The following is a 27070-nucleotide window of genomic DNA, read 5'->3' as shown; positions in this document are numbered from 1 at the left end:
TTTACATGTATTTCCGTCTCACTATTGCCTTCCCGTTTCATAGACACGCATGTCCATCCGAAAAAGTCAATTCTCCTAGTGAGCTGATGACTAAAGAAACGATTGGAAGTGACAACTTGGGATAGCCTACGGTTTTGAGTTATTTTTAGCTCATGCAGCATAATGTATTGCAATCTGGCACTTACGGTAAAATGATAGTCTAATAAAATGGTTGACATTTAAATAGCAGTTGATGTTTTACTGTCTGATGTCTCTTGGGAACAACTTACTGAGTAAAGAGTGTCCTGATTAAATGCTGTCAACATTTCCGTTTTTTTTTGTAACTTGCTCAGTTCGTTTTGTATTATATTATAAATGGCTCTGCTCAATTTTACCAATATAATCCTTCAATACAACACGAGCAGAGAAGATACTTGTACGCAGGGAGAAACGCAGCCGATTTTACGCTCGGCGATGGGGTGCATGCGTACAAGCAGCTCATTCACGCATACATCGCCCAGAGCTTAAATGAGCCTTGTTTGGTGCCATTACTTCAGTTCAGCCACAGACCACTCTGTGCGCGTCTCTCGGATACTTCTGCTCAACCTCACTGGACAATACAACCTACTTTAATAATAGCATATGTTGCATTTGGAACTACAAGACACCTGTCTAGATGGAATTAACGTTGTATCTAATACTTACCGGGAGTGGTTGAAGAACAAGCGCTTGTTTTCCTCAGAGGAAGTTCGGAGTGGATGGTTTTCTTTCTGACTATGGAATTAAGGAGATCAATTAAAAGTTGGATTGTATAGACAGCGACTCATTGCCTTGGATCCATAAAATGGGAAAATAAAGCGTGTAACTCCCCAAGCTTAAGAAGGAGAACATATTTGGCACCACCACACAGGGAGAGGAAATGCACATAGGTGAGTTTAACAGAACATCCGAGTGATTTTTAGATCGTATTAAGAACCACTGATTATTATACAGAAGGTTAATCACTCGTATCGGCTGTGGTGTAATTCATCCCTTATTCTTCTGCAATATAAGCGAAACTCATCCTTACCAAATGTATGCCGTTGTATTTTCTCTTGCGCCAAGTTGTATTGTGTTCTTCATGTTTGCAAGAATCCTAAATCCCTGAAAGGCATCGCCATCTGCATGTTTACTTCTATTCAGTTATATGTTCTATTAGCTTTAATATTACTTTTATTTTTTACTGCAAGGGGTCGTCTTTGAAACGTGCAAATATCACATTTTATAGGGTAGGATATTGGCACAAGGCTACACAATCCGGAAGAATGCGTTCCAATTTAGGTTACTTTTCTATTAACACCTAAGGTCGATGTCCGCGTCACCGCGGAAATTTAATTAGCATAATGAAAATCCAAATGGTAAAGAAAAATCCGTCAATTTAAACTTGGTATCTTTTTTTTGCATTGGTTGCGTCTCAATCCACTTTGTGTAACACTTTTGCATCTATGGTAAAAGGTGACCGAGCTAGAGAGCTTGAGACAGCTCCTGCTGATTCGCGCAACATCTGGGACAAGACCACAGCTGCGGTTTGCAGCTCATTTTAAGCCACCATATTATGCTGTGAAATAATTGTTTTTTGTACTGTACTGTAGGCTTATTATTATTATTATTAAAGGGACTGTCAAGTATTGTTTAACACACCTAGCTTGTAAACTACACCGAATCTTATAACCGAGGGCGAGAACCTCATGTTGAGTTCACTTCAGTAGGACTGGGCTACTTCGGTCATGAAGGGCACGATGCCTGGTCGGCTACGTATTATCAACCAGTTACTGTAGCGATCTAATAACCCTATGTTTTATTTTGCATTCTGATTCTGCAATTATATTACATCAGCCAACACCCAACGGGGACATATTTATGCTTTTTGGGTTAATTTTAACCAAGCAATGTGGTAGGCCATCCATTTGTATTTGAAACGCTCTCCCACTCATGTTCTTCCGGTAGTGTAGGCTATTTTGTAAAGGCATTCAACCTTTTTAAATCAGACTTTCAGGTCCATTCAAAACTGTTTGAACCAACTGTGTTCTACAATGAATTCCTGCCATAGACTGCTTTTAGGAGGTAGTTACACTCTCAGTGGTCCCCCATAGTGGAGTAGTATCCAGAAAGGGCAAATCTCTGAATAGCCTTATAGTCAGGCCATGCATGGAAAAGTGTGTGTGCAGTTTGGCCTTCAGCGTATCAAGGCCGAGAAGAGGGAGGCTGTGTATGTGCGACTGGGTGTGTTTTAAATTCTCTATAGTAGAGAACATGCGGTCTGATTTCTTTTTGCAAGCCTGGGTGGCTATAGTCATTCCATGTTTCATTATGCATCTGTCAGGCTCCCCGCTCACGTTTTTAATGTGATATAAGCAGTGCAGTCTATTAAAATCCATTGGGGGTAAACCTACATCGGCTTATCTGGAGAAGACAGTAGTGTTGTGGGCTGAAATGTGCACAGGAGTACGGCGAGCAGTTTTAGCACTGATATTACACACAATGCTGTGCTGTTGCTGCTCCCTCCCTGATGCCTGTCTCTCATTATGGCATCACGCCTGTGAGCCTTATCCTATTTGTTCTGGTGCTGTCTTCATTCAGGAGGCTGGAGGGTTGGTGATGCTCTGACAGGCCTGATGATGTGGGCCTACCAATGAGTGGTCCCTGATACACCATCAGAGGACAATATGATAACACATACACAGTCTTCTTGATTTATCTGTGAATGGAGGAGATGGCTCTTTAGGCGTCGATCTGAATTCGGCTTCGGGCTTTAGGTTGCGATACGTCTTGGCTCCGATAAGATGCTTTTTAGATAAGCTCTCAATGGCACAACCTATGAAGTACAATGGTAGGGATACATCTACAAGACCCAAGGATCAATATTCTGTCAAGTATTGTTTCATGTCCTACACACTTGGTGTTCATGAATTGCAAGATTATTGCATAATAAGGTTATTATGGATATAAGCAGGGCTATAGTTCTTAATGATGCCCGGTCTAGCCCTTGCGTCAGTTGTTCAAATCACACATACACCATTTAGTAACAACAACAAAAAAGGTTTATTATTATCTCACCCGTAAGAAAAGAAGACATGTTTCTCATTTAAACTGCCTATGACGATTTCCTATCTTTAACTAGCCGATTTCAAGCTTCACATAATTGCTTTTTTAATAAGGGATGTGTGCCACACTGTGTTAGATTGCCTATTGTTTTTACCTGTTCCACTCGTATTAGTCGGTTATTTTATGAAAACATAACGGTGCAAACCATTTGACATTTGAACGTTTTTCTATTGCAGCCTGGGTACTCCTTATTCTGATAGAAGAGGGATTTGCCCTGGCACAGAGAACTAAAGGTGCGTCTCCTGTTATGGTGGAATAATTGGTCACGTTGTAGCGCATCGCATTTTCAGTGGCAGAGTCACAAGAGATCTAATCCCATACATATCCCAATTCAAACATGGGCTTGATTCTTTTCACTGTCTTTTTCTCAGAGTCCATTTCTCAGAATGAAGGCAGTCCACCTCAGAATCTTAACGAATGTGGCATCTGGGTCCGCAACATCAACGGGGGAGTCTTCACGTCCCCCAACTACCCCAACACATATCCCCCTAACAAGGAGTGTGTTTACATCTTGGAAGGTACATTTCTGTTTCTGCCTTCTCTCTTTCTCACACACACACAGACACACACACATGGCCTCAGCAGTGCCTTAGAATGTGGATAATAGGTGCTTATTGGTTTGTTGCTATTTTGTCAGCATTTCAGTCACTAGATACACCTACATCCAAAACCTATATATTTGTGATAGAACTCAACCAAGACAAAGTAGGCTGCAGGGACTGATAGTGTGATTTCATCAGTCTGAGAAAAATTGAAGACTTGGTGAAGCTCAAGGGCTCCCCCTGTGGAAACATCAACAAGCATAGCCATAGAACCTACCTTGACAAAACGGCATTGACAATCCAAATTATCAATGTGCATACACAATGAGCAGGGCTAAACCAGGCCAATTTTCCAGATCAGCGTGACTCAAACCCAGTAATGAATTGCATCGCTCATCTCCAAAGGTCTTAGGAGGATGAGACACTCAATACTGATCACAGAAGTGTCAGTAAACCTGGTTTATATTTCACAATTTATGGCTTTGTTGAATGCATTCCAGAGACTTTTTGTCTCTCAGATGATGTGACTCTTGGTTCGTGATTGTGTATTGATTTGATTGTTTCAGTGTGTTGTTGTATTGAGTTATCAGGCTAAGCTATGCAACACTATATTTGGTATGTGGCTACTTTGAACTGAGAGCTCTTGTTTCTAATCCTTACCAGGGGAAATATACATGTGATTTAGTGTTGTGACAACAGTAGTGCCAGTTTGGCTGAATCTGTATGGTAGGCTTCCCCTTTCATTCCTGTTCTTAAAATAATGACATTATTGTTTCCCACATTCCTTCAAAGTACAGCTAATTTGTTTTGGTGTGTGAGCTGACATTTTTTAGTGTCGGTGAGCTAGTGACACAATTTGTCTTTAGGTGTGTGTCTGAGCTGTGACATCATTTTAAATGGTGGTATCAGTTGTTTCAGTTCAAAGGCATTGCCCGCTCTTATAAACATTTCTACCGTTTGCCATTTTATCATAGCAGGCAGTCTGATTCATATGTAATTAATCTATAAAGACAGGAATTAGCTGGATTAAACATTTTTTAAAAAGGGTGTGTGCAACTGGTAGCCATGTTGATTCTGGGAGGTTACTTGAGCCAGTCATTTAGGGTGTGCTTTACATGACAAGAACTTCTAAACTCAAATGAATGGTTGAGGTTTTGTGTTTTTGTTGGAAACATGCTGACATGTCATGCCAAGTCATGTGTGTATGCATCAGCACATGTGCATTAGTGTAAGGGCTCAATTCAATCCGTGTCACCGAAGTTCAGCGCAATTGAAATGTAAATCCCACACACCATCATAGCCATGGTTAAAGCTGCATATGCTGGCTCAATTAAAACTTTTTTTTTTAAATTATAGCACTGAATTCGGCAATAAGGATTGAATCGAGCACTGAGTATAGATACCTTTCTGTGTTTATGCAGGCATCTATAAACTGGCTGTGAATATGAGTAGAAAACAGGAGTTTAGCTGTTACCATTTTTTACATTTTTATAAAAATAAAAATAAACTAGTTTCTGTGCAGACTGAGACCCTGCTGTACAGGTAAACACAGTCCATGGAGCAAAGCCTTTTGGCAAAAACCCAACACACCCCTCTTCTCTCACCTTCTCCAGCTCTCCCTCGTCAAAGAATCCAGTTGGCCTTTGATAAGAACTACTACATGGAGCCCTCCTTTGAGTGCCGCTTTGATCACATCGAGGTGCGGGATGGTCCGTTCGGCTTCTCACCGATCATCGACCGCTTCTGTGGGTCGAAGAACCCAGGCCTGGTCACCTCCACGGGCCGCTTCATGTGGATCAAGTTCAGCAGCGACGAGGAGCTGGAGGGTGTTGGGTTCCGTATCAAATACACCTTTATAGCAGGTACACGTTCTCAGTTAGAGCTAGCCTACTGGGCATATCCTCATTACATACACAGTCATAGGTGTGGATAATGAGGACAGCAGCACAGCTACAGATTCACGGTCAAAGGCCTCATTTATCTTGTTTGTTCCCATCCAATTTTATACACTAGGACACTGAAGTCAGCGTCTCACATCGGGCCACAGATATTTGCCCCCAATGGCCTTCCCCAGTTTATCTGGCTTCCTTTTTAATGAGATCTTCTCACTTTTCTTTACTCATGAATTCCAGCTCAGTGTATCAAGACTCATGTGCTTTCCTATTTATAATTTCAGACCCAGATTTTCATCTGCACGTGGGTGGACTGTTAAACCCGATTCCAGGTAAGCTCTTCAATATTTCACCGGTTTGTCCGATCCGATTTGAAGAGCTCTGTGCTCTAAAGCTTACTGGGTGCTATCTTTCACTGACACATGCTCTTTCACACACAGGCACCTCTCTTTTTCCTCTCTCTCACATTCTCTCTTTCTCTCTCCCTCTATAACATCTCTCTTGTCAATTTGTTCCTGTTTTTCTGTCTCTTCCCTTATGCTCACCTTTCCTTCTTCTGCAATTCTTCTCTTATATATGTGTGTGTGTGTGTGTTTTCCCCCTGTCCTCCACCTTTCTCTCCCCTCAGATTGTCAGTTTGAGATTGCTGGCTATGATGGTGTTATCCGCTCCAGTCAGGTAGAAGAGGAGGATAAGATTAAGACTGGTGATGCTCTGGACTGTATCTGGACCATCCGCGCTCCTCCTCAGTCCAAGGTGAACATCTTGTTCCCCCGCTCCTTCTCTCCAGTGGCTAAATGGGTCATCACGTCACTCACTGCAGAGATCCAGCCACTGAAAACACACCCATTGATTAGAACACAGGAGACTGGGAGTAAAGACACGCCAGTCCCCTGACCCCCTCTCTCTGCTGTGGAAACAATGAAGGGCATCTCAAATTAGCAGTAGCCTAACCAGGGCAGCAGGTATTAGGCCAATGTTGCAGAAAAACAGAATCAGCAGTATTGGGAATGAAGCTAAAAGCAGTCACTCGATGTCTGCAGTCTTACGAGTTAAAATGTGCTAAAGAGGCTGGATTTTTCCTGGCTGAATTCACAATGTACTCTCTAGAACGATACAGCGACAGTTTGGTATTGGCAAAATGTTAAGATTAGAGCCTTTCCTGTGGGTGCAAAGCATCAATCTTGTGCTCAAAAGATTTTAGTTCTGTAACTCTTCATCTGAGGTCAATGATTCCCAGTTGTTGTGTGCTACCAGGATAGGCTTAGCCTAAGTATGAATGTATTATCCTTCAGTTCCAATATCCCTTTATAAATGCTTCAATTTTCCCTTCATTTTGGGTTTCATTTCTTTCTGAGTGTCAGCTGGGTCGCCATGGTTCTGTGTTGTAACGTGGTGATTTCTGGCTGTAGATTTACATTCGGTTCCTGGAATACCAGATGGAGCACTCCAACGAGTGCAACAAGAACTTTGTGGCCGTGTACGACGGCAGCAGTGCCATCGAAAACCTGAAGGCCAAGTTCTGCAGCACCGTGGCTAACGACGTCATGCTAACCAACGGGGTGGGAGTGGTGAGGATGTGGGCCGACGAGAAGAGCCGACTCAGCCGCTTCCAGATGCTCTTCACCTCATTTGTCGACCGTGAGTGTTCTCCTTATTTTTTTATAATTTTTTTTTTATAATCTTACTTACAGTTATTGTGGGCCATCTGAACCAAGAGTTAGTATGGAGAGGAATATTTACGATCAGTCTGGGTACGTTATCAATTGGCAGGTCCTCTTTTCTCGTTATTTTATTTTTTTTAATTCCCATGATTTAGTGGTCAGTATTTTCTCCAGACACACAGCTGATTTCTGAAAGGTTGGAAGAGATAAATGGGGCCAACTGCCCATTATTCTTCTTGATTTATTGACGACATCTGCATCCTCTGAATAGTAAATAACTAACTGACATTCAACTCTCCATTTTAGAAATGGAAAATGTAATTAAAGTGGCATACTAAGCAGTGATATTGCAAAGCCAATTCTTTTCCCCGGCCTTTGCTGAGTGCCTCAAAGAAAATGTTATTGATATGCAGGTAACAGTGGAAGACATTGGCCATAAATATGGTTCATCGTTCACAATGGACAAATGGGATTTATCTGCCATTGATGAATGGAAAAGCTGAATAATTTGAAAATAGTAATGACAAATAATATGAATTGTTATTATGATCAGAAGCTCTGCATTAAGCTCTGCCTTTTGCATGGCAGATGTTGTATGTAAAATGCATTTCCATGGAGGAAATGGTTGCAAACGTTTTTTCCAAAACATTATATCCATTGTCAGAAATGTTAATACATTTAGCTTTTTACGTTTAACCCTTTACACTCTTGACCTATATAGACAATTATATATTGAAATGTTTCTTAGGCATTCATTCACAAGGAAATTCAGAGAAACGAATAGTAATTTTGGTGCGCGTGGAAAGGAGTCGGGTGCATGTTCTGCGGCAAATTTTATTCACCATAGACAAACGGGCTCATTCTGTTTAGAACAACCGAGGGTGTGACACCCTACTGTCTTGTAGTTTGACATCAAACGTAGTGGACTCATGTATATGACATGAGTTTTGTGATATGGAAATGTAAAGTGCACATTTTGGATTCACAGGTGTTTGACATGCTTGAATGACATCAAAGTTGCATTTATTCTAATCCTCAACATCTCATCTTTCAAAATACATTAAGTTCTCTTAATAAATTGCATTTCCCTCACTCAGACAACAAACATTTGCAAATATTGTCCATTTAGCGGGAAGGATTGGGTAAACTTGTTATGTGCCGTGCTCAAATTCAGAACGGCTGTCAGTCAAAACCCATACAGCGCTGTGAAGCGCAGAGCCTGACCTCTGAAGTTATTTATAGCATGTTACTGCACAGCCACTGTGTTCAGATTTAGGTGATTATCAGTGCCAAAATCTGCCATTCTCAACCCGTATATGGGTATGAGTGTGAAGGGCTACATAACTTCTGATAGAAATTGGTGTGTTTATTTTTCCCCGATCTAATCACGGCATTGGGTTTTTAAATAACAGACTAGTATTTGCTTGAAACATATCACTAGATGGTTTCATTTCAGAGAGACAAATAGCAATGTTTTATTGCAAAACAAGATATCCACCTCACTCTTAGAGAAGAAAGTAGTCCTGCAAGATTTTATACAATCAAATGTGACAAATAATTACATGTTTATTAAAGAACTGTACAAATGATACATTTGTGACATTGATATAAACATTTAAAAAATGAGATATACTGTATATACACACAGTACCAGTCAAAAGTTTGGACACACCTACTCATTCAAGGGTTTTTCTTTATTTTGACTATTTCCTAATTTGTAGAATAATAGTGAAGACACCAAAATTATGAAATAACACACATGGAATCATGTAGTAACCAAAAAAGTGTTAAACAAATCAAAATATATTAGTAGCCACCTGTTGCCTTGATGACAGCTTTGCACACTATTGGCATTCTCTCAACCAGCTTCACCTGAAATGCTTTTCCAACAGCATTGAAGGAGTTCCCACATATGCTGAGCACTTGTTGGCTGCTTTTCCTTCACTCTGCGGTCCAACTCATCCCAAACCATCTCAATTGGGTTGAGGTTGGGTGATTGTGGAGGCCAGGTCATCTGATGCAGCACTCCATCACTCTCCTTCTTGGTCAAATAGCCCTTACACAGCCTGTAGGTGTGTTTTGGATCATTGTCCAATTGAAAAACAAATGATAGTCCCACTAAGCGCAAACCAGATGGGGTGGTGTTTCACTGGTTAAGTGTGCCTTGCATTCTATATAAATCACTGACAGTGTCACCATAGAATCACCATCACACCACCATCACACACACATGCGGAGATCATCTGTTCACCTACTCTTGTGTCTCACGCACAAAGACATGGCGGTTGGAACCAAACATCTCAAATTTGGACTCATCAGACCACCGGTATAATGTTCATTGCTAGTGTTTCTTGGCCCAAGCAAGTCTCTTCTTATTGGTGTCCTTTTTAGTAGTAGTTTCTTTGCAGAAATTCAACCATGAAAGCCTGATTTCACGCAGTCTCCTCTGAACAGTTGATGTTCAGATGTGTCTGTTACTTGGGCTCTGTAATGTGTTTTATTTGGGCTGCATTTTCTGAGGCTGGTAACTATAGTGAACTTATCCTCTGCAGCAGATGTAACTGTGTCTTCCTTTCCTGTGGCGGTCCTCATGAGAGCCAGTTTCATCATAGCGCTTGATGGTTTTTGCGACTGCACTTGATGAAACTTGACTGACCTTCATGTCTTATAGTAATGATGGACTGTCATTTCTCTTTGCTTATTTGAGCCGTTCTTGCCATAATATGGACTTAGCCTTATTTGGTAAAAGACCATCTTCTGTATACCAACCGTACCTTGTCACAACACAACTGATTTGCTCAAACGCATTAAGAAGGAAAGAAATTCCACATGTTAAAAGTTAAATAAGGTACTCCAGTTAATTAAAATGTACTCAAGGTGAATATCTCATGAAGCTGTTTGAGAGAATGCCAGGAGAGGCTAAGCTGTCATCAAGGCAAAGGGTGGCTACTTTGAAGAATATTTGTTTAACACCTTTTTGGTTGCTACATGATTCCATATGTGTTATCAAAATTATGAAATGTCTTCACTATTAATCTACATTGTAGAAAACCCCGGGAATGAGTAGGTGTGCCCAAACGTTTGACTGGTATTGTATATCAATATAGTAATATGAATTTTGGGCTCTGGTAAAAAGTAGTGCACTATATAGGGAATAGGATGCCCTGTGGAACGAGACTAACTCTTACCAAACACCATAGCATGAGGTTAGAATTATGATGGGTTTCATTTATATGTTAAATATACAGGATACGAACATTACATTCCAGCTAAACAGTGTGTGTTTTTGTATATGCTGTATGGGTGTGTATACAGTGCCTTGCGAAAGTATTCGGCCCCCTTGAACTTTGGACCTTTTGCCACATTTCAGGCTTCAAACATAAAGATATAAAACTGTATTTTTTTGTGAAGAATCAACAACAAGTGGGACACAATCATGAAGTGGAACGACATTTATTGGATATTTAAAACTTTTTTAACAAATCAAAAACTGAAATATTGGGCGTGCAAAATTATTCAGCCCCTTTACTTTCAGTGCAGCAAACTCTCTCCAGAAGTTCAGCGAGGATCTCTGAATGATCCAATGTTGACCTAAATGACTAATGATGATAAATACAATCCACCTGTGTGTGATCAAGTCTCTGTATAAATGCACCTGCACTGTGATAGTCTCAGAGGTCCGTTAAAAGCGCAGGGAGCATCATGAAGAACAAGGAACACACCAGGCAGGTCCGAGATACTGTTGTGAAGAAGTTTAAAGCCGGATTTGGATACAAAAATATTTCCCAAGCTTTAAACATCCCAAGGAGCACTGTGCAAGCGATAATATTGAAATGGAAGGAGTATCAGACCACTGCAAATCTACCAAGACCTGGCCGTCCCTCTAAACTTTCAGCTCATACAAGGAGAAGACTGATCAGAGATGCAGCCAAGAGGCCCATGATCACTCTGGATGAACTGCAGAGATCTACAGCTGAGGTGGGAGACTCTGTCCATAGGACAACAATCAGTCGTATATTGCACAAATCTGGACTTTATGGAAGAGTGGCAAGAAGAAAGCCATTTCTTAAAGATATCCATAAAAAGTGTTGTTTAAAGTTTGCCACAAGCCACCTGGGAGACACACCAAACATGTGGAAGAAGGTGCTCTGGTCAGATGAAACCAAAATTGAACTTTTTGGCAACAATGCAAAACGTTATGTTTGGCGTAAAAGAAACACAGCTCATCACCCTGAACACACCATCCCCACTGTCAAACATGGTGGTGGCAGCATCATGGTTTGGGCCTGCTTTTCTTCAGCAGAGACAGGGAAGATGGTTAAAATTGATGGGAAGATGGATGGAGCCAAATACAGGACCATTCTGGAAGAACCTGATGGAGTCTGCAAAAGACCTGAGACTGGGACGGAGATTTGTCTTCCAACAAGACAATGATCCAAAACATAAAGCAAAATCTACAATGGAATGGTTCAAAAATAAACATATCCAGGTGTTAGAATGGCCAAGTCAAAGTCCAGACCTGAATCCAATCGAGAATCTGTGGAAAGAACTGAAAACTGCTGTTCACAAATGCTCTCCATCCAACCTCACTGAGTTCGATCTGTTTTGCAAGGAGGAATGGGAAAAAATGTCAGTCTCTCGATGTGCAAAACTGATAGAGACATACCCCAAGCGACTTACAGCTGTAATCGCAGCAAAAGGTGGCGTTACAAGGTATTAACTTAAGGGGGCTGAATAATTTTGCATGCCCAATTTTTCAGTTTTTGATTTGTTAAAAAAGTTTGAAATATCCAATAAATGTCGTTCCACTTCATGATTGTGTCCCACTTGTTGTTGATTCTTCACAAAAAAATACAGTTTTATATCTATATGTTTGAAGCCTGAAATGTGGCAAAAGGTCGCAAAGTTCAAGGGGGCCGAATACTTTTGCAAGGCACTGTATATGGGTGTGTGTGTGTGTATATGTGTATATGTATGTATGTATATATGTGTGTGTGTGTGTGTGTGTGTGTGTGTGTGTATATATATATATATATATATATAATGTGTGAGGAGTAATATTTTACATACTCATACCCATAACGGGGCGGCAGGGTAGCCTAGTGGTTAGAGCGTTGGACTAGTAACCGCAAGGTTGCAAGTTCAAACCCCCGAGCTGACAAGGGGGTTTGAATCTGTCGTTCTAACCCACTGTTCCTAGGCCGTCATTGAAAATAAGAATTTGTTCTTAACTGACTTGCCTAGTTAAATAAAATAACCATTAATTTATCATGAAAAAAAACACAAATAATTAGTCGATATAGCGTTTTGGAAATAAACTCTTCAGTTGTTCCTCGACCACACTATTTTCATTGAATGCCTGAATAATCAGAGATATATATTAATTGCTGTATTCATTTTGGATATTTTTAAATATTTACACTGTCTTAATGATTTTTTTTTTTTTTTTTTTTCAACAGTTTTGTAAGAGAGCTCTTAAAACATTCTGACGCATATTAAACATGACTGCATATTAAACATGACCACATATTTCACTATGATTGCCTTGCTTTTCAAATTCATGTTGTCCCGACGTCAGCTTTAGGAATCAGTCAAGGCACTTTTACCCGCCTCATCACCTTGGACATTTTTGTCCTTATCCTTCTCAGAACACCACTGACACACTTAGTCCTGTGCATCATCATTTTCATTACCTCTGTGGTTCTGGGTTCTCTCAGAACCACAGATGGGGGAACACGAACCAGCGCTGACACCCAGAGAGAGTGTCAGGCTTTTTGAATGCGAGAGATGTCTAATCGGTTTGGAAGTGAGCGCATAGTCAGGAGCTCTACGCACTCAACGGGAGACGAAAGGTGTGTTCTGACCCCTTTTTCCCCGCTGTCAGAACCGCTTAGCCTCGCAGCAGTGGAGGGGAATGGTTTGGTGTTCGGCAATGTGCCCTAAACATCGTGTATGTGTCAGGGGTGCAGTGGTACCTGGTGGGGGCTAGTGTCTACCTTGCTGTAGTACTGTCTGATGGGGTTTCAGAGGTGTGTGTGTGGGGAGGGGGATTTGGATTGGATCTCTATCAGAGAATGAGTGGAGTGGGGTGGCAGGAGGAAAGGGGATGTAAGTGTGTGGCGGGGGGCATCCTGTTAGGACCCACAGAACCAGCCTCGCACATCCATCTCCTGGGCGCAGCAGCCCACGTTCAATTTACCAGCCTTCTTGGCTGTCTCGTGACTCGCATTGTAAGAGCTAGTTTAATCTGGAGTCTCAGCGCGCCTGGCCATCTGTGCCTCGTGATGGCCGTCTAAATTGATTTACTGCACTCCATACGCTGTTTTCCCCTCTACACGGTGGCTAGGAGAAGCAGCCATTTCAATTGCCAATCATGTCATGCAAGCTGTAAATGATGATGTATGGTTTTAAGTTGCTAGATGTCTGCATTTTATTGCAGTAGTTTTCATCATTAATAACTTTACCTTGTCTCTTGTTTCAGCCCCATGCAATAGCAACACATTCTTTTGCCATAGCAACATGTGCATCAATAACTCCTTGGTGTGTAATGGGGTACAGAACTGTGTCTACCCCTGGGATGAGAACCATTGTAAGGGTGAGTGAAACTTTAATTTCCTATGGGATACTTTTAATCATTTAGTACTTTTATCGCGTGGTAAATTGACTTATGACAACCAAACCATTATAGTAGACTTACTATTTTTTTCCCCGCTTCACAAACAGAGAAGAAATCCAATGGCCTGTTCCATCAGATCACTAATACCCACGGCACGGTGATCGGCGTGTCTTCAGGCGTGGTTCTAGTCCTACTCATCATCTCCATCCTGGTACAGATGAAGCAGCCCAGGAAGAAGTTGGTAGCTCGCCGGCCAGTCTTCAACAAGGCTGGCTTCCAGGAGGTCTTTGACCCTCCCCACTACGAGCTCTTCTCCCTCCGTGACAAGGAGATCTCCTCTGACCTGGCCGACCTATCAGAGGAGCTGGAGAGCTACCACAAGCTACGCCGCTCCTCCACCACGTCTCGCTGTGTCCACGAGCACCATTGTGGCTTGCAGGCCTCGGGGAGCAGCTTGAAGCAGAGCCGCACCACCCTCAGCTCCATGGAGCTCTCCTACCACAACGACTTCTCCAAGCCCCCGCCCATGAAGACCTTTAACAGCACCTATAAGAAAAGCTGCTACGGCTACAAACAGACTCATGATTGTGCCGAGAAGGTCATTGAAGACCGCGTCATGGAGGAGATCCCCTGTGAGATCTACGTCCGCGGCGGAGCGGCCGGGCCAAGTTCTGGACCAGGAGGCTGTGGCACCCTCAGCTCCCGCAACGGGGGCCGCAATAACACCAGCATCGTCGACCCCCAGCAGCGCTCAATGTCCATGGACTTCTAGGTGAAGAGAGGAGAGGGGGAAGAAAAGGAGACTCATTTATTTTCTGTTTTCCTTCTTTTGATCAGTATAATAGGGAAGACTCTCGCATGCAGATTCAGCCTTTCCCCTGTATGCTCAAAAGAACTGGACACTGCCACACAGGGAAACAGAGACACTGATGAAAATTACTTTAGACTGTTTGCTGTATTTACATTCATTCACATGTCAAGCACAGATATATTATTCTTCTCATAACTTATTTTCGTCTTTATTTTCGTCTATGTACTGTATATTAAAACCAGAATATCAAGCTTCATGTTGTTGCTTGGCTTTTAACCCATTCATTTGATATTGTTTGATTTGATAAAAATGTGCATATATGATGACAATGATTTGATGCGGGTTATGATTACCACACACACACACACACACACACACATCCACACACTTGCAGAGCCCCAATGAATATTCCATGTCTCGAGAGAACACCGTAAATATACATTCAGAAGTGTCAGATGTTCATGTATAATATCTAGACAGATGTGTGCTTTTTAACATCTTGGGTCCATTTGGGGATTTTTGAGTTCAGATGTGGACTATAGTGGTGAACCCAGAGGATATAAAACAGAGGGAATCTATAACGGGATTGGGATGCCCACACAAACTCGCCTGGTACAGGGTTGAGTTTCCATGAACTTTTGACAAGATAGATGAGCTAAAAGGGTAATATAGGAGTGGGTAACGAATTCAGAGTGATGTGAAATAGTAGCCTAAATAGTTTAGCGACTTTTAATTCAGAAACGTTGTTATACCTGAATGGTGGAATAAGGACTTCAGATTGTGTCTTCTGAGCTGACATTTAAAACAAGCACAACCTGTTGCATCAGACAGACATGGGCCACCATTTATTATTTCAATCATTGGTTGTAGGATTTCATTGTTTCATTAAAAGAGACCTTACTCACCTACCTGTGTCTGCCTTTCATTTCATAAGTAAACACTGACAGTTGCTCTACATAATAAATTTTAAAAAATACCAAAACCCCACAACTTAATGAAACAGCATAGGAATTGCAAATAATGAAAATACCCTGAAGTTAAGTTTTTGTTTTGTTGATGTGTACAAATACATAGTATTCTTAGCCATTTTAGAATTTCAATTCATTATGTTTATTGTAATTAATTACCATGATTTACTCTGCTCAGTCAAATAAAAATGTATTTATATGATTATATTATACATGGAACTGATGTAATAAAAAAAAAAGAGTTTTGTGTAACCGTCCTTTTAAGAGCCCTCTTCAATCAAAATGAACTATGCAGCATGCAGTGTATAGGATCTTATGTCCATTCGTGTCTGTAGTAATCAATGTCAATTAAATATAATTTCACTTAATTTACTGCAACATGATAGTCAGATGAGACACACAAAACATGGAGACAGACATCAGTCATAGAGGCTGATTCTCTCTCCACCAACCAACATCCCAACCCCCTATCTCTGCTGTCATGTTGCATTAGACAATATGAGAGGGCTTAGGGCTTCATCCATCTTAAAAAGGCAGAGGACAGACAGAGGGCTACTAGTACCAATGGGGTCTGAAGCTACAATGAAGCCCTCTGAAAGCCACAAAAACCATATATGAACTCTATGAACGTAGTGACAGAGGTCAACAGAAGGTGCTGTGATGCTGGTAATTCTCAATCTGCCCAAATTGAAATAGACCCATAGTAATCTAATACTCAAATTATCTGTCACAAAGTTATGGGAACTCAAGTGTCCTTTTGTCCCAGGTTCCAGCCATTACAACACCTCATGGATACGATACACAGTTCATATTCCTACCAACATAGACCCAATGATATGATTCTGTCGGGCCTAGATGTAAAGATATGGTAGACGGTGTCAACCAAGAGAGGACAAATTACGCACATACAGAAATATACAGACTGTGCAAATGCTGTGTGTGTATAAATGCATGTGTGAGCTTGTTTGTGAGTTTGTCAAAGTTTCATCTTAGAGGGGAATTAGCTTGGTGTGTGATAAGATGACAAAAACAGACACAATGTCACTAAACTGGTGAGCAATGTAAAATACCTGAATCAATTTCACATGTATAATAGAGAGGAGAAAATAGATGAGGTGAAAATAAGGAAGTCAAATGTAATTGAGATGCACCCTTTTTTAAAGCCAGGAGAAAGGTTCAAATTGACGCAACGTATGACGTTTTCGACCGGCTCTTCTTCTTTCTCTTTTCACTTCTCGTACAGAAGGTCCTTACCCTTAGCTCCATCATGGCGAACGTTGTCGATACTAAATTATATGACATCCTAGGGGTGTCCCCCACTGCCACTGAAAATGAGTTGAAAAAGGTAACGTTGATTGTATCTAGTCAAATTAAATCTAGGTGCTGTGGGGTTTGAATTGTTGGTAGAAACAGGTTTTTCTGGCTAAAAGCTAGTCTGGCCTAGAAACGTTAGTCAGAGCTAGCTAGCTAGTCAAACTAGCGATGTTCCTAGCCAACTAACGTTAGCGTCAATCAGAAAATGATAGTACGGGATACACATTGTACAACCATTTATCTACCTCAATGTTTTAGATAATTACCTCTGTCTTTGGCGCAAAGTATTTAGGTGTTAGTACTTTGCGCTTGTTGGCGCTAGCGTTCTGTTTCAATGATGGCATCTCGCGTATAACGAACGCTTTCGAGTAACGTTATATATTTTTGTAAAAGTTAGCATGCGGTTGGTAGCGAGGACTTTAACACTATCGCTTGTATTTTTGTTTATAGTCCGCATAATACACAATAAATTGTTACATATTAAACCACTACTGTATCAACGCGTTTGATAGCATTGGATTAGCAGTTGTTTTGTTTACGTTTTTCCAGACTGGTGGTTGCTAACTAGTTAAGACAATGGTTAGCTAGTAACGTTAGCTAGCTAACTCTCGTGCGTCTGTCTGCTGATAACAGATACGATGCGACCGAGCCGCCTCATACCAGGTTGCTATAGATAAGGTACAATATCAAGGTTACCCCGGTTTGATCTTTTAATGTTAGCTAACGTAGTGTGTGCCGCCTAACTAGTTAGCTGGCTAGTTGCGTTATTTAGCCGGCTAGCCTACGACGTTAACTCACGTGTTAACAGTTTAATTCACAGTAATGGAATTTTGGGGCCAAATCTTCAGGTCAGAGATTTTTGGGTTGATTTTGTTGGGGAAATTCTGATGGATCGCTGGTTAATATTGATTTTGTCATTTATTTTAATTGTTTAGCCAGTCGCTAACTTAAGTCATTATGAGACAATTGCTACCGTTAGCTTTCTTCCGCAGTTTCAGGCTCAATTTACTAGTTAGCTAATTTAGGGAGGCTAACTAACCTTACTGTAAAAAGGAACGTCCGATTCCTGTCAATATTTCACTGATGGCTACTACGGGGATAACGTGGAAAGGGTGGTGGTTATACAACTCATTGGCTAATGTTGACTAGCATAAATAATCGAAACCAGTGCCTTGAGCTTATGTGTTTTGTCTTTTCTTTCAGTCATACCGGAAGCTAGCAAAGGAATATCACCCTGACAAAAACCCAAATGCTGGCGACAAGGTATTGAAATTGCATGAAGATTTATTTGGGGGGAGGGATTCAACCATTCCTTACACTTCTGAGTAGCTACATAAATGTGAACAAATATCTGTAGATGTCATAGAACTTAATGTCCCCCTGTCTCCTTCAAACAGTTCAAGGAGATCAGTTTTGCGTATGAAGTGTTGACTAATCCAGAGAAGAAGGAGCTGTATGATCGCTATGGGGAGCAGGGACTGCGGGAAGGAGGTGGAGGTGGTGGGGGAATGGATGACATCTTTTCACACATCTTCGGCGGTGGACTTTTTGGCTTCATGGGCGGACAGGGGCGCAGCCGAAATGGTGGTAGACGAAGAGGAGAGGACATGGTTCACCCACTCAAGTAAGCTTACTCTATAGATTGGTGTCACAGATCTATTGAGTGATAATCAAAAAAATTATAATATTCTGACTACATTGTCTGTCAGTGGTTTCTATGACCTTGCTACTGTCTCCAATTATGCTCATTGTTTTTTTAAGAGTTTCACTTGAAGACCTGTACAATGGAAAAACAACTAAACTGCAGCTGAGCAAGAATGTTCTTTGTGGCACTTGTAATGGGTAAGTGTTTCCACATTCTTCCATTTGTATCTGCAACAATTTTCCCTCAAAATTACTTCTCTAGCCCACATGAAGCAGTGTTCAGGTCTTGCTTTATCTGCCTGGCAATTATTGCATCTTACATGTTGCTCATGTAGGTTTGTTGGTGTAAGACAAAAGACAAAAAGTTATAACTTCTTCTCAACAGCCAGGGTGGGAAGACTGGCGCAGTTCAGAAGTGTGTGGCCTGCAGGGGGCGTGGTATGCGCATCATGATCAGACAGTTGGCTCCTGGGATGGTCCAACAGATGCAGTCCGTTTGTACTGATTGTAATGGAGAAGGTAAGCAACAGTTTAGAAACCATAAACTTGTAGTACCCAGCGATGCATGAAAGGGCTTTGCCCCCTCAGACTCCTAAACTTCTATGGTTATACCCATAGGTGAGGTGATCAACGAGAAAGACCGCTGTAAAAAGTGCGAGGGCAAGAAGGTTAGTAAGGAGGTGAAAATCCTGGAGGTCCATGTCGACAAAGGCATGAAGCATGGGCAGAAGATCACCTTCGGAGGGGAAGCTGACCAGGCACCTGGGGTTGAGCCAGGAGACATTGTCCTTGTCCTGCAAGAGAAAGAGCATGAGGTAGAGATTAACTGCTGTGCTCTGGACACCATGGTCCCCACTCCTTAAGACTACGTCTCTTGTTGACTAAAGGCAATATTACAATGTAGAAACATATTAGTGAAGGTGAAACATTGGTGTGTAAATGTGTTATTACTCAGCTGTTATGTCTAATTTCTATGAGCACTTGAGTAGTATAGATGGATAAGGTTGAATGGCAGCTGGTTGACCAAAAGCAGCCAGCTGGCTGAGTTGGGTCCTCCAGCACTCTTTACTGGGATCTTTTGGGAGCAGATTGCAGTGACGGCACAATGCTGCTAGGCCAATGTGAACATGCTGTAATCCAGTTTCCAGTACTGGCCTCCCACCCTCTGAGCCCCCTGCATGTCTGGCATAACTTGGTATTAGTTATAGTCACGAGTGGCACATCGTTCCTAATCCTAGAGTCCTAACATTTCCACTCCATTGTGTCACCTCCAGACTCTCACTCCTCTGAAGATTGGAGAACAGACACATGTTGATGGCACCAGCCTCTCATGTGGAGAATAGGCCAGTACAGGGGAGTCAATGGGAAGGGGAGACAATACTCTGACAGGATGTATATGCACAGCTTCCTGTGGCTATTATCTTATATTCATTATGTACAATCAGCCAGCAGTATCGGTTAGTCCTCGGGTATACTTTGTAACATTTCCAGCAAATGTTGGTCATTTTAAATTGGCCTAAAACAACCTCTCTATTACTATATTGAGACACTGCCTGTTTTCTCATGCCAACAGACATACAAAAGAGAGGCCCATGACCTGCACATGACCCATAAGATTGGCCTTGTTGAAGCACTTTGTGGATTCCAGTTTACGTTGAAACACTTAGATGGCAGACAGATTGTAGTCAAGTACGCGGCTGGCAAAGTCATTGAGCCAGGTAAGATTTTGATCTTTGTACTGGTTTTACATATTGTAGATGAGACCACAGCATGTGACTATTAATCGATGCAGTATGTGAAAGTAATGTTTCTATGATGCAATGTTTATTTTACAGGCTCGGTCAGAGTTGTGCGAGGTGAGGGGATGCCACAGTACCGTAATCCATTTGAAAAAGGAGACCTGTATATTAAATTTGATGTGCAGTTCCCAGACAACAACTGGATCAGCCCTGATAAACTCAATGTAAGTCATTTCTTGTGTCCTTTTCTGTCACAGTGCCTGTTCTATTATGGGATTGAAGGACACAATTTGATCATTCATAACGAGATTAGGATTTTGACCCAGACCATACTGGTTATGTTGAGCATTGTTTGATGATGGTATTTAAGAGCTGAGGTACCACACAAGTGTTAGATTTTTAAAATAAGTGCTTTGTAGTGATATCTGCATGCTGGCTTTGCTAACTAGGCATAACATTTTAAAAACTGTGGCCCTCTGTAAACCCCAGGAGCTGGAGGACTTGCTACCAACACGTGCCGAGGCTCCCATAGTGTCTGGGGACGCGGAGGAGGTGGACCTGCAGGACTACGACGTCAGCCAGGGCTCGTCTGGAGGACGACGTGAGGCCTACAACGACAGCTCAGATGATGAAGGAGGCCACCACGGCCCTGGAGTGCAGTGTGCCCACCAGTAGCATCTGGCTCAGAGGAAAATGTACGTGTTGCACCCGTCCCCCGTCTTCCCATCACGCATCCCTCACTTTCCTTGTGGCAACGTCAGATAAGATGGAAAAAGGTCATTTCTCCTTTGCTTGGTGTGTAACTTGCATTTTTTTCATAGTATTTACAATAATTAATTTAAACTAACCATAAAATGCAGTTTTGGCCTCCACCTCTGGACTGTGAGGTGTGAGTTAAGGAAGGGAGATCCTGAAAGGACCCAGGACACAATCACATTTTTAGGTTTGTATGTATCTGTGCTTGATTTTTACCGCTTGATTTTTCTTTTTGTAGGTTTTTACTTTTGTTTTTCTTTCTATATATAAAAATTCAAACATGACAACATTGTGTATAATATGAAAGTGATTGTCGGTGAGCGTTATCAGCTGCGCTAATACAGTGGTGTGATACAAATAGAAAAAACACCTGTATTTGTCCTCAACCCTGGTGCATGTTAAGACCGCATTGGTTCCTGCACCGATTAAACATCCAATCTAACGAGAGAAGCTGAAAAAATACAATTTAAAAGCAGCTTAACTTCTGTGAAAAGGTTTATTAAGTTGTTAAATAAAAGTTCTTCAAATCTCAAACAGCAATACTTGATGTTTGTGATTCTGTCTTGTGCTTGTCTGGGAAATGACTTACATCCGTCAGGAAAATTTCTTGGTTACCACCTCAGTCCTTTTTCATTAATGTTGATGGGTATCATAGATAATGATAGAGGCCTCTAGTGGCCAAAATAATCAAAGCTTGATGAGCTGGTTATTTGTGTTTACCAACACCAGTCTGAGTACCCACAACAGCACTCATGTTTATTGCCCTGGACAAACTTGGCTGATTCAGCTCATTGAGGGCTTGATTAGGTTTACTTGTCTGTGGCTACAACAAAATGTGTGCTGTTGTGGATACTCAAGGACTGGTGTTAGGAAACACTGCACTAGAGCTGCGTTTACACTTGCAGCCCAATTCTGATCTTCTACTAATTTGTCTTTTGACCAATCAGGTTGGCTCTTACCAATAATTGGGTTGCCTGTGTAAATGCAGCCTAGGTCATGTTAATGTGTTATTACACTGAACAAAAATATAAATGCAAAATGTCAAGTGTTGGTTTCATGAACTGAAATAAAAGATCATAGATTTTTCCCATATGCATAAAAAGCTTTTCTCCACAATTTGTTTGCACAAATGTGTTTACTGTCAGTGAGCATTTCTCCTTCTCTGAGAATCCATCCAACGGACAAGTGTGGCATATCAAGAAGCTGATTAAACCACCAGAGCTGTTGCCAGGGATTTGAAATTTAATTTCTCTACCATAAGCCACATCCAATAGGTCCAACTTCAGACCACGAACCACACCAGCCCAGGTCCTCCACATCTGGCTTCTTCACCCACGGGATTGTTTGAGACCAGCCAACCGACAGTTGATAAATGGATTTGCACAAACTCAAAACGGTCTCAGCGAAGCTCATCTGTGTACTTGTCTTGACCTGACTGCAGTTTGGTGTCGTAACCAACCTCCAATGGGCAAATGCTCACCTTCGATGGCTGCTGGAGGATACTCTTTGCAGATTAATCACAATTTCAAATGTACCAGGCAGACAGGTATGGCGTTGTGTGGGCGAGCGGTTTGCTGATGTCAACATTGTGAACAGTTCCCCATGGTGGCGGTAGGGTTATGCTATGGGCAGGCATAAGCTATGGACAATGAACACAATTGTATTTTATCAATTTGAATGCACACCGTGACGAGATTCTCAGGCACATTGTCGTGCCATTCAGCCGCCACCATCACATGTTAAAGCATAATGCATGGCCCCCTGTCGCAAGGATCTGTTCACAATTCCTGGAAGCTGAATATGTACCAGTTGTTCCATGGCCTACATACTCACCAGACACGTCACACATTGTGCATGATGGGATACTCTGGATCGACAGCGTGTTCCTGTTCCCACCTATGTTCAGCAACTTTGTGCGTGCTACTCTACTCTGTGGCCGTGGAGGAGAGCCTACCTGACTACAGGTGACCATCTCAGATCAATTCCGGCAAGGCGAGAGGTATTGACGACCGACACTTCGCTAACAGGCTGGGGAGCAGTGTGGCAACACAGGTCTGTACGAGGAGAGTGGTGCCCCTGCTGGAGGAAAGAGCATATTAACTTGCTAGAACATGATAGTTTACCTATCCCTCAATAATTTTCTGCCGGTTCTCAAACATGTCCTGATACGATCAGACAACATGGACAGTGTTCCACATCAACCATCAAGGGCGAACAAGGTCTGTAAGGTCCCTACAGGTGGCCCAACGACTTTTGATATGGGCCCTACCACATCTGGCCTCCTTACGAGCCATTCATGTCCCAGGCAAGGTGAACAAGGAAGCAGACTTCTTGTCGTGACAGAAAGCGCCCCTGGGGGACTGGAGACTTCACCCACAAGTAGTGAAGAGAATATGGCAGCGGTTTGGAATAGCACATGTGGACCTGTTCGCCTCAGAGAGCAAACATCAAGAGTCACCTGAACATGGACGCTTTAGCCCACAGATGGCCTACTGTATGCTTTCCCTTCAACCCCCCCAATCTTAGCAATGCTGCACAGTGTCTTTCATGTTCTGAAGAGCCCAACCCTCTACTAATCGACTGCGGTCCTACTATTATCAGACGGAATCTAATTTCGAGCATACGAAGGAGCCAGACATAAAATGGTTTATCTCTGAAAACGGCTTTTCTCTTAGCTATTTCATCAGTAAAATGTGTGTGCGCTCTCTAAGGCAGACGACCTAGGCTTGACCTTATGGTTGAATCCAGCCTTTTTGCCTAAGGGTTTATCACATCAATCGAAATGCAGGCCTACTGCCCCCTCCTTTCCAGAATGCAGAGGAGCGAGCAAATCACCTGTGTCCAGTCCGTTCCCTCAAATGCTATATGCAAGCCTCAGAGAACTACAGGAAGTCAGACCAGCTGTTTCCGTGCATTGGTGGGAAAGGCCTAGCATTGTCCAAGCAGAGACTAAAACACTGGGTTGTGGATGTCATCACTCAGGCCTACCTGTCCCAGAAGGTGTGTAAATGTTATTTGACCAGAAGTGGTGCCACATCCTGGGCTATGCTGAGAGGCATCCCCCTGAATGAGATATGCGCAGCTGCTACCGGGTCGTCGCCCTGCACGTTCTAGATTTGACAAGGTCAACGTTGCATCTTGCCACACCATGGGCTCTGCCATTCTTCTAGTTGCACTGGTGCATTAGAGGTTAGTAGTCTATTCCTCGTGACCTTGTTGGTACCGTATTGACAGTCTTAAAGGTATGAAGTAGAATGTAAGTTACGAATGTAACTGGTTCTACGAATACCTGGAAGACCGTCAGTACTTACCCATCACTCAATCTTTTGGGCGAGAAGATAGTGCGTGGTTATATTTGTACCGAGGGGCACGTCCTCCCAAGCTGTCACGTCACCGGCGTGACTTTATTACTCAATCTGTGCGGAGCACGAGGGATATAATCCATACTTTCCACCATACTGAAGGTCTTGCAGGTATTCGTAGAACCATAGTTACATTCGTAACTTCCGTTTGAGCTACGCCCCTATTTTGTTATTTTTTTTAAAGATATTTTACCAACAGATGCATATCTATTCCCAGTCATGTGAAATCCATAGATTAGGTCTTAATTTTTTTCAATTGACTGATTTCTTTATGAACTGTTTATTTTTGTTCAGTGTATATACAGTAGTTGTGTATAGCTAGCTTGCTAGCGCCAACACTACTCCCCTGCCTACACTTACCATATAAAATGTAATTCAGCATCGTTGGTGTTTGACCTGTAGCATGTGATTAGTGGGATTGGTTCAGAGTATGATTAGGAACAGCCTTAAATTGTATTAAGCATTTGTCCTAGGATCAGACAATGAGTGGTTATTCATTATCACCCAGCAGTTTCATCTGGCAGATGTTTTCAAAAAGTGAGAAATTCAGGCACAATAAGGTGGGCTTTTTTATATTTTTAAGCAGTGCTCGACTTGGATAGATATAGGTGCCGGTACTGTTTATATTTGGTGCAGGAGCGCCAAATACCTTAGAGATAATATTCTATAAAAGAGGAACAGGAGCTCGAGCAGTTGAACATTTGAAGTGCCGGTACTCAGCCATGGAGAGCTCTTGCTCATCAAGGCAAGCTGTTTGCAAGACCATTATATTTGCTCATATAGCCAACTATCAAGTTCTTTTTAATTTTTTTACCTTTAACTAGGCAAGTCAGTAAGAACAAATTCTTATTTACAATGACGACCTACCAAAATGCCTCCTGCAGGGACGGGGGGCTGGGATTAAAAAAATATATATATATATAGGACAAGAGACAATACTACATAAAGAGAGACCTAAGACAACATAGCAAGGAAGCAACACATGACAACATGGTAGCAACACAAAACATGGTACAAACATGACTGGGCACAGACAACAGCACAAAGGCAGAAGACACTACATCACACAAAGCAGCCACAACTGTCAGTAAGAGTGTCCATGATTGAGACTTTGAATGAAGACATGGAGATAAAACTGTCCAGTTTGAGTGTTTGTTGCGGCTCGTTCTAGTCACTAGCTGGAGGAGCGACCCAGGGATGTGTGTGCTTTGGGGACCTTTAACAGAATGTGACTGGCAGAACGGGTGTTGTATGTGGAGGATAAGGGCTGCAGTAGATCTCTCAGATAGGGAGGAGTGAGGCCTAAGAGGGTTTTATATATAAGTATCAACCAGTGGGTCTTGCGAAATTATTCGGCCCCCTTGAACTTTGCGACCTTTTGCCACATTTCAGGCTTCAAACATAAAGATATTAAACTGTATTTTTTTGTGAAGAATCAACAACAAGTGGGACACAATCATGAAGTGGAACGACATTTATTGGATATTTCAAACTTTTTTAACAAATCAAAAACTGAAAAATTGGGCGTGCAAAATTATTCAGCCCCCTTAAATTAATACTTTGTAGCGCCACCTTTTACTGCGATTACAGCTGTAAGTCGCTTGGGGTATGTCTCTATCAGTTTTGCACATCGAGAGACTGACATTTTTTCCCATTCCTCCTTGCAAAACAGCTCGAGCTCAGTGAGGTTGGATGGAGAGCATTTGTGAACAGCAGTTTTCAGTTCTTTCCACAGATTCTCGATTGGATTCAGGTCTGGACTTTGACTTGGCCATTCTAACACCTGGATATGTTTATTTTTGAACCATTCCATTGTAGATTTTGCTTTATGTTTTGGATCATTGTCTTGTTGGAAGACAAATCTCCGTCCCAGTCTCAGGTCTTTTGCAGACAGGTTTTCTTACAGAATGGTCCTGTATTTGGCTCCATCCATCTTCCCATCAATTTTAACCATCTTCCCTGTCCCTGCTGAAGAAAAGCAGGCCCAAACCATGATGCTGCCACCACCATGTTTGACAGTGGGGATGGTGTGTTCAGCTGTGTTGCTTTTACGCCAAACATAACGTTTTGCATTGTTGCCAAAAAGTTCAATTTTGGTTTCATCTGACCAGAGCACCTTCTTCCACATGTTTGGTGTGTCTCACAGGTGGCTTGTGGCAAACTTTAAACAACACTTTTTATGGATATCTTTAAGAAATGGCTTTCTTCTTGCCACTCTTCCATAAAGGCCAGATTTGTGCAATATACGACTGATTGTTGTCCTATGGACAGAGTCTCCCACCTCAGCTGTAGATCTCTGCAGTTCATCCAGAGTGATCATGGGCCTCTTGGCTGCATCTCTGATCAGTCTTCTCCTTGTATGAGCTGAAAGTTTAGAGGGACGGCCAGGTCTTGGTAGATTTGCAGTGGTCTGATACTCCTTCCATTTCAATATTATCGCTTGCACAGTGCTCCTTGGGATGTTTAAAGCTTGGGAAATCTTTTTGTATCCAAATCCGGCTTTAAACTTCTTCACAACAGTATCTCGGACCTGCCTGGTGTGTTCCTTGTTCTTCATGATGCTCTCTGCGCTTTTAACGGACCTCTGAGACTATCACAGTGCAGGTGCATTTATACGGAGACTTGATTACACACAGGTG

General features: G+C 42.0%; 2 protein-coding genes across 3 annotated transcripts; both read left to right on the top strand.

The window, feature by feature from the left end:
- Window positions 1–35: 35 nt before the first annotated feature.
- LOC110526272 (neuropilin and tolloid-like protein 2) lies at window positions 36–15556 on the top strand. Of its 2 annotated transcripts, XM_021607085.3 has the most exons (9): window positions 36–908; window positions 3300–3356; window positions 3495–3641; window positions 5279–5527; window positions 5842–5889; window positions 6186–6313; window positions 6970–7198; window positions 13703–13816; window positions 13945–15556. In XM_021607085.3, the coding sequence occupies exons 1-9, from the start codon at window positions 899–901 to the stop codon at window positions 14607–14609; spliced, it is 1647 nt and encodes a 548-aa protein (XP_021462760.2). In that variant the 5' UTR covers window positions 36–898; the 3' UTR covers window positions 14610–15556. The 2 variants fall into 2 exon arrangements, with proteins under 2 accessions (XP_021462760.2, XP_021462762.2); XM_021607087.3 differs by lacking the exons at window positions 3300–3356; window positions 3495–3641 and having other exon boundaries at window positions 517–908.
- Window positions 15557–16787: 1231 nt separating this feature from the next.
- LOC110526273 (dnaJ homolog subfamily A member 2) lies at window positions 16788–21603 on the top strand. The gene is made up of 9 exons (XM_021607088.3): window positions 16788–16961; window positions 18134–18193; window positions 18328–18554; window positions 18692–18772; window positions 18960–19093; window positions 19193–19389; window positions 20148–20292; window positions 20410–20537; window positions 20803–21603. The coding sequence occupies exons 1-9, from the start codon at window positions 16884–16886 to the stop codon at window positions 20986–20988; spliced, it is 1236 nt and encodes a 411-aa protein (XP_021462763.1). The 5' UTR covers window positions 16788–16883; the 3' UTR covers window positions 20989–21603.
- Window positions 21604–27070: the final 5467 nt, after the last annotated feature.

Source organism: Oncorhynchus mykiss, chromosome 6 (assembly GCF_057628025.1).
Source record: "Oncorhynchus mykiss isolate SJ-2025 chromosome 6, ASM5762802v1, whole genome shotgun sequence".
NCBI lineage: Eukaryota > Metazoa > Chordata > Actinopteri > Salmoniformes > Salmonidae > Oncorhynchus > Oncorhynchus mykiss.
Note: the sequence above shows the minus strand (reverse complement) of the source record. Positions and strands in the feature narration are given on the sequence as shown.